General features: G+C 32.6%; 1 protein-coding gene across 1 annotated transcript; it reads right to left on the bottom strand.

Annotated features, from left to right (window-relative positions):
- Positions 1–1,604: 1,604 nt before the first annotated feature.
- On the bottom strand, positions 1,605–7,735 carry LOC107910265 (membrane-associated 30 kDa protein, chloroplastic). The gene is made up of 11 exons (XM_016838056.2): positions 7,410–7,735; positions 5,930–6,051; positions 5,708–5,818; positions 5,405–5,469; positions 5,242–5,323; positions 4,475–4,549; positions 4,158–4,228; positions 3,985–4,067; positions 3,123–3,187; positions 2,363–2,437; positions 1,605–1,874 (listed from the first exon to the last, which is right to left on the bottom strand). Exons 1-11 carry the CDS (start codon positions 7,558–7,560, stop codon positions 1,767–1,769), a joined length of 1,008 nt encoding a protein of 335 aa, XP_016693545.1. The 5' UTR covers positions 7,561–7,735; the 3' UTR covers positions 1,605–1,766.
- Between the last annotated feature and the right edge of the window lie 458 nt (positions 7,736–8,193).

The following is an 8,193-nucleotide window of genomic DNA, read 5'->3' as shown; positions in this document are numbered from 1 at the left end:
AATTTCGCAATTTCTCTAAACTTTTAGGTCAAGTTGTAAATAAAAAAAATATCTCTAGAAAATTATTTTCTCTCTACAACTTTCTCTTGAATTCAAGTGTGTAAAATAATGACCCAATACTCTCTTTATATAAGGAGAGTTTAGAGAATTCAATTATAATTAAACTTAATTACTTTACAATTAAATTAATATAATATTTATCAAGATAAATACATATTCATTGATTGGATTCAATCCAGTTGTAAATTTATTAAATACATATTCATTTTTGCAGAGCAAAAAGAAATATTTTTATAAAGATATTTTTATCTTCTTCTATACTTATAATAATATGTATTTATAAGTGAATATCCTTATAATAATATTTCTTTTTGCTCTGCAAAAATAAATATGCATTTAATAATTTTATAACTAGATTGAATCCAATCAATTAGCTACATCAACTTAATCATAAAGATATGAATCTATCAATTTAAAAAAGTAAAAAAAAATGAAACAATTATAAATGATAACACCGACTACATATACTTTGTTATACATGGATCGTTCAACTTGAAAGATACTAGTGACCAGGTCCTCTAGGGCTTGGCCCCGAAGCCAAGCGCTGGAGCCAGCAGGACATTGTGAACTTGGCCTTCTCGTACACCGACGACGAGTATGTGTGCAGATGATTAGCCTTGGCAAAATCTTCAGGTAACACTCTTGTACCTTCCAGGCTCAAAATGGGCAATGAGATTACAAGAATGATGAAAAGGGTGCTTACTTTTCTGCTATTCATCTTCCAAAATGGTCGCCTGAAACTCTTTGGAAACGTAAATATATGAGCGTTGTTGTTTTTGTAGATGAAATGGAAAGTGTATATATAGGGGAGGTGGCTGTTGGAGTTGAACCTTGTAGGAAGTAAAATAGTTTAGAATATATATGTTAGTAAGCGCTTATGAAAGATATCGTGTTGACCAAGGAGTTTTGAAGCAGGCAGAGGAATATTAATGTGAAAAGGGAAGGGCGTAAGTGTAAGGGAGTTTAGGATTTTGAATGTGTCAATGCCTCCGTATATTTGAACATACACTTGAATTTACATCATGATATGACTTTTTCTTATCTCAATAAAAAGGATATTTATTCTAGATTTGTATTATAATATGTGTGACACTTGTTTCACTTTTAATCAGTTTGTGTAATTTGAAAAACTCCACAAATAGTGTATCAAATAATTATCCATTAAAAACTATTAATGAAACAAAATGTTCTTGGTATTCTTTATATTCGTCTTAAAATTTTAATAATATTATGCTTAAAGTTTGAATATGCGTGTTCTTTGTAGTATATCTTACCGGTACAACTAACATTTATTTCTTTTTTTTTTTAAGAAATTATAATACATAAAAGGTTGATTTTGCGAACAAATAAATAGAACTCAAGTATTTAGTTATGGTCTAAAAAGAATAGCTTTGTCAATTTCTTTTAAAAACTAAATAAAGTGATAGTGGAAATTAAGTGTTAATAATTATTCCATAATTACGTGGTTTGTCCAGTCACCGCAATATCCTTTGAATTTCACTCTCGAAGCATATTATAAATTTATATAATTTTGGACTAAGAAGTGAATTGATGATATCTGTTGAATAAATTAAAAAATTCACTGGTCAAAGTGGATATTCGAATATTTGAATAGTGGATTGGGATACACAAATTGCAGAGACCTATGTGCATAATCATACAAATATTTGTGTACTTGAAACTAATAATATTACCCATTGGAAACTTCAAAACTCCTTTGCCCTTTGTCTCAGTTCGTTAAGTTCCGTCTCAATTTCAGCATCGCGATACGGAAGCTTCGTGTTTGTGCTTCTTCCAGGTGGGAGCTCCCCTTTCTGTTCATCAAAACAATTGGAGAACTGAGATTTAATAACCTTTTACAAAGGTTGAAATCAACAGATTCCTCCTGAACAACAACTTCGGAAAACTTTTAAGCTTGTATCTGACACTCGCATCTCACGTATATCTAGACATAGATACAAGGATATGATATCCAAAGACTATCCAAATATACAAAAAACCATTTCTTCTTAAAGAGTACCAATGTCCAATATTTGTATCTAATGCATCTACCATCCTCTGTATACATGAAAAACTTAGAAAAATAAAAATTGAATATCCATATTTCTCATTTACAGCCAAGTCCATATAACATAAGCTAAAACAGACTGAGGAAAGGAAAAACAAGACGCATTAGAACAATTCTGAATGTTCAATTCATATTGTTTTTCTTTTCGGAAAAGCCTAGTCCAAGAAAAGTTATGAGAGGAAACTAATCCCATCATACAGAAACCCATCTTGCACAAATAAGAATGAGACATACCTGTGAGCTACCGGAGAGTTCCTTTTTCAGATTTGCAAGATCATCGTCAACTGATGTGCTCTCTAGTAATGCAAACTGCAAATTTATGTAATTTGTCTCTTCAAGAACAGAAACTAGTGAATTTTGTAGAAAGAAACTATCGATGCATAATCAAAAACAGGTTAGACAAATGTGAACTTCCGTATAAAGGAGTCTTGTATTCTTAATACGAATCTACAGTTCCTTCGACTTTTTATTCTTCTTGAAAAACCCATATTAGAACTTTAAGTGCTCATATCTGGCATATATCCAGCCTTGGATACAGGAAAATAGTCCTCCAAAACTTTCCAAATACATGGAAAACTTCGAAAAATTGAAAGGAACATACCCAAATACAATACTGACACCAAAATCCTAGTAATGTGGTAAGTACCTATAATTCTAATCATTTTTATCTTAAATTCATTAAAATTTTACCTATCCCTAATAACATAGTCTGCTTCATCCATGACTAAAGAAAACAATGGCTACCATATCAAATTTACTTTCCATTTTCTTTTAGGGAACTTAGAAAAACCTTTTCTGTATTTCCGATCCTTTGAGGATGTCAAAAGACATATTTGGATTGAGTCAGAGTATAAATCTACAGTTAAATCAACATTTCAAGTTATGATATCAACAGGCCATTAATGCTGTTAATACTTTGTCTATGATGGCCATAGAATTTTGGCCATAGAAAGTTTAAATCAGAACATAAACTAGGCGATGGATAAGTCACTACCTTCCCTTCAAGATCGTCAGTGGTTAATTGCCCAAGAGCTTCTGCTTCAGACTCCATTGCCATAACTGTCAAAATAAGAAGGCAAGAGAATGATAAAAGGAAAAAAAAAGAAAGACAAGGCAAGTTCAGATCAAATAAGTATTCCAGTTCTTATAGACTGACCAAGAGATGCAAGAGATTTCAATCTCAAATTATCGTGACTGCATTTAGCACAAAAGAATCACCAATCATCAGGTGTGTGACAAGGATGAGTTTTTATAATATTACAAACACTTCCATTTCTTATGAAATGTTTAGTTTGAAAATGATGGTTGATTAAAGTGCAACATTTCATAACTAGTGGCTAGGCCAAAAAGGACACACGTCAAAACTTTAAAACTCCTCACTGATGTTGCTCCAATTCTCCAATTTTCTTAAACTACCTGCATGTGACACCCATGTCCAACGCATTTTTGGACTTGGGTATCAGAATATGACTTTAAAAGGACCCTCCAAATGCTCAGAAAAACCTTTAAAAAATCAAACATACCCATATCAGAAAAGTACTCATATCTGACATTTACACCCTAGTCTGAATATCCTCACAGCCCTTGGCAACTGAGGAAGCATCCTCACACCTCAACATCCTAAACTTAAACCGGAGATACTGTGAAAATGGTGGAGAAGAAATCACCCAATAATTTGATTGGATAACATTTTCATGTTTAAGTTCGATTCTGCTAGAGAAATATCGCAGGGCTAAAAGAACTTTATTTTGTGCACTTTCCATCATGCCAAACTCAAAATCTTTGCTAAATATGAAGCACGAATAGACAGGATGCTCACTTACGACAAAAACCTTCCAACCTAAGATTTAGCTCACCTTTCTCTTCCATTTTCTCAAAAGCTGATAAAGCATTGCTTGTGTTGACATTTCCAACCATCTCGTTAACTTTTGTTGCAGTTCTGAAGAAAGATGTAAGAACTCACAATGAGCAAGTACAATGAGATAAAACAGAGAAAAACAAAGGTAACAAAGAGAATAGTCAAGACTACCGTGCAGTCTGAGCCCGAGCTTTCAATGTATCTTTCTTTGACTTTGCCTCTTGTATCTTACTCTCTAAAAGCTACACAAAATTTGAATTAAGGGAATGAAACCCCAACAAATCCATCCATGTGTAAATAATAAGATAAATGTATTACTTCTTATGTATCTATCAAGTTTTTCATCCTATATTGCTCCAACTGTATTTTTTTAAAGTATCCAAATCCAAGGTATATTCTCATGATATATTCTAAATAAGAAGACCAAATTATCTAAACGAATAATATTGCAATGAAATCAATAGTAGCAAAGACGAGTAGATATTTACCCTAGTGTTTGAGACGAGATTCTCAACTACACTTTTCTGTTGATCAAGTTGAGCTTTCAACGAACTAGCATTATCCTGAAACAAAAAGAAAAAATGATTGTTTGCCAATTGAAAAAGCTAACCACTTTAGGAACTTCAAATTAAAATAACAGGTTGTAAAACCGGAAAAAAAAATGTTTTCAATCTGTAGGAAACTATCAGTTACACTGTTTAAGCAATTCAATAGGGTTATTGTGTCCACTGGTGTTTGTGTAACTTGATGTTGTCGGAACAAGCCTATGTTGCAATGCCATGAACCTCATTTGGCATACAATTTTATCTGTTGACCAAAAACACTAGAACCCTAAACCCCAATCCCGACATTATAAAACAGATCTGTTTCTCATTATAGCAACCACAAGTCAAACCTTTATCTCACATTGAAATTGCAAAATATAAAAATCTAATCACACCAGCTAATCGGCTATGCTTATTAATCTAACTTTCCAGTTTCCCCAAGCATTTCAACATACAAAATAATTCAGATAAGAAATTGTAGATATTGGAAAATTTTATAAGAATGCTCGAAAACACTCTACAGCAAGATGACATCTAGAGACTTGGATGAGTGTGTCGGATACGACATGTATCTAATACAAATATGTTCAATTTTTTAAAAATTTTCATGTATTTGGAGGGTCACATCCCCATATGTCCAGATATGAAATGGGTGTTAGTAGACACAAATACTTCAAAAAAAAAAATGAAGAGTCAGAACATGGTCATACAGCATAAGATTTACGCCTCTTGAGGGCTTCACGTGCAAGATCTTCTTCTCCTTTCTGAAGAGCCAACTGTGCTTTACGGTACCTATATGAAATCAGAACTCAATAGGGACATAAACACTCGTATACTCCGAAAACTAAAGAAAAAATATCCTCAATCAATTACCAATCTTCAGAAGCCTGCTGTGCAGCTTTATACTTATTTTCCAACCGCTTTTGAGATGCTAATACCTTCAAAAAAGAAAAAGGATCACATCTGCATATAAAAAATTGGGAAGAAAATTACACTGAAACAGCACAATAAAAAGTTGTAAAACAAAAATAAACTTCTAAGACCATCTTGGAATCTATTCTTGAGTACATATGCAATGCAATCAAGCATAAAATGGGAAAGAAAACAATGAAACGGAAGGCGAAAGAAACTCGAGAAACTAAAAAATAAAAAAAAATTTAAGGTAATGAGGCTTACTTGTGCTGTGGCCTGTCTCATCTTCACCAAGTCATCATTCATTTCAATCACAGCTTGCTCTAAGATTTTTTCTGGGTCTTCAACAGAGCTTAGGAGAGCATTTGCATATGACTGCCATTATCAGTGAATTGCGTCAAGTTATTGAGATAACACATCAAAATTTGGAATCATAAATCATAGTATCTTTACATGAATGCATATAAACAATTCGTAAACTCTGACCTTAACAACTCTAGCAAACCGATCAAAAAGGTTCATGCGAGTGCCAATGGCACCTGCACCTCCTCTACGAGAATGAGATCCTCCTGGAAGGGTCCTTATGCTTGTAATTTTTAGGGCAGCCACTGTTTAAGGGAGCAAAAATAGCAACTAAAAGGATAAGTTGAACCTACTTTAGGTACTAGTGTTTAGCCCTTTTAGATAATGTTAGACGGTCCTCTGAAATTCATACTGTTATGTACTAAAATGAAAACTTATTCATTGGATTTCCATCGTTCATATTACTCCTTAACCATCAACCAAAATGCAAATAAACAGTAAAACAATAGAAAAAAGGGGTGACAAAGTTATACAGAAAATTGAAATTGAAAAGATGGTAACTCACATCACATGAAAAGCAAAAAAAAAAAAAACTTATTCAGAACCTTACATAATTTTAGGGGAATTGCACCAATTTATAAATGAATTGCTTTAACTTTTTGACATTTAAATCATCTAAATATTGTAATCCACATACGAAATACACCATTTATGCTTCAAGAATATAATGTGTTCAAGAATCCGTTTGCTACACCACTTAAATAAGCTTTAGAGCTTTATGTAAAACCATTAGCAAATGACCCAAATAAACAAAAAAATTTCATCATCCATAAAACCAGCTTTGCTTTAAGAAAATTATGTGTTCCATTTAAGTAAACAGCTTAGGCAATCTACTTATGAACTAACATTCCATGGCAACACTCCTTCTCACTACTCAAGCTACCAAGGACAACAATGGCTGAAAATTTACCATGAAAAGCAAAGAATTTTGAAGAACAAATCATAGATTTGATATCCCAAGTTCCAAACAAATACAACCAACTCAAAAGTAAGGAAAAACCATTCATGCCTTAATAATCGAGTTTGAAGTCAAGCCTGAGAATTGATCCTACTTTTTTTACTAGGTAAGCGAGATTTTTATTTGAGCTAGAGATATAAAAGTCTTTAAGAACCCATTTGATTCACCACTTAACTAAGCTTAAGCTCTGTTTGGTACGAAGGATGTAAAGGAGTGCGGATTGAAAACTTTGTTAATATAATGGTTAGACTACTTTGGTTCTAATTTGATTAATAAATTTCCCATCATCACACCTTCCAGTCCTTCATACCAAGCAAAGCCTAAAAGATTGAACAAAAGCATTAGCAAATGACCCAAATAAAAAATGGAATGTCATCATCCGTAGAAAAAGCTGAGGTTGAAGAAAATTATGAGTTCCCCTTGATGGCAACACTCTTTCTCACTAATCAAGCAATCAAAAACATAATGACTGACAAATTTAGAATGAAAAGCAAAGTTTTTCAGAGAAAAATCACACATTTGATATATTCCATAACAATAAATAAAATTTAGTTCCAAAAAGGCACAACCAACTCAAAAGCAAGCAAAAATTTGTAGAAGAATTTATGAAGATTGGAAGTAAGAAAAAGGCCAAAGAAAGAGTACCTCCGCCATTAAAGAAAGAAGAAGTTAATGGTTTCTTAACTAAACAACGAATGCAAGTACTGTTACTGGAGCTTGAAGACGAAGAAGAAGAAGAAGCAATGGGTTTGAAAGGGAGGGTCAATCCTGTAAATATTTGAGAATTGGCAGCCATTTTTAGTGTTAATATGAAGAAAATTTGAAAGGCTGGTTTTGCTGTGAGAAATGAGATGATGATATCACATCAGTTACATTCCCAATAGGCGCTCTTGGGTTTTCAGATTTTTCTGTACTTTCTGTTTTTCTCTTTAAATTCGGTCCGCTTGTTGCCAAAGGAAAAAAAATAAACCGGTTTGGCTTGATCCCTATTATTTAAAAAGAAATATTTTTCAGCAATTTTTTTATTATTCATTTCTTGAAAACACTAGGTGGACTTTGGGGCTTTTATTTAGCTGAAATATAATTGATGATAATATATGTCGAACAAGGAAAAAAAAGATAGTGGAAAGAAATGTCGGTTCACCTATTATGATATAAGAAGTACGAGAAAAAGGAGGAGGATAGTGTGCTACGATTGCTGTGTAGGGTTTTTGGAGAAAAAAGAATCGATCATTAGTCTATTGTGCACAATCTTATAGAAAAGAGGATACCTCTTGTCTTGTAGTACCTAATGTATATTTTTTTTCATCTTGATACCTAATTTTTTTTATTAAAAGTTATACCTAAATTATACTTTCGTTATCTAAATCACTTCAAAACATTATATCCACTTAGAAATTTTCAAGCTATTAAAAGTTGCAATATGGCA

This window comes from Gossypium hirsutum, chromosome D02 (genome assembly GCF_007990345.1).
Source record: "Gossypium hirsutum isolate 1008001.06 chromosome D02, Gossypium_hirsutum_v2.1, whole genome shotgun sequence".
Lineage (NCBI taxonomy): Eukaryota > Viridiplantae > Streptophyta > Magnoliopsida > Malvales > Malvaceae > Gossypium > Gossypium hirsutum.
The sequence above is the reverse complement of the archived record's forward strand: the minus strand, read 5'-3'. Positions and strand labels throughout refer to the sequence as shown.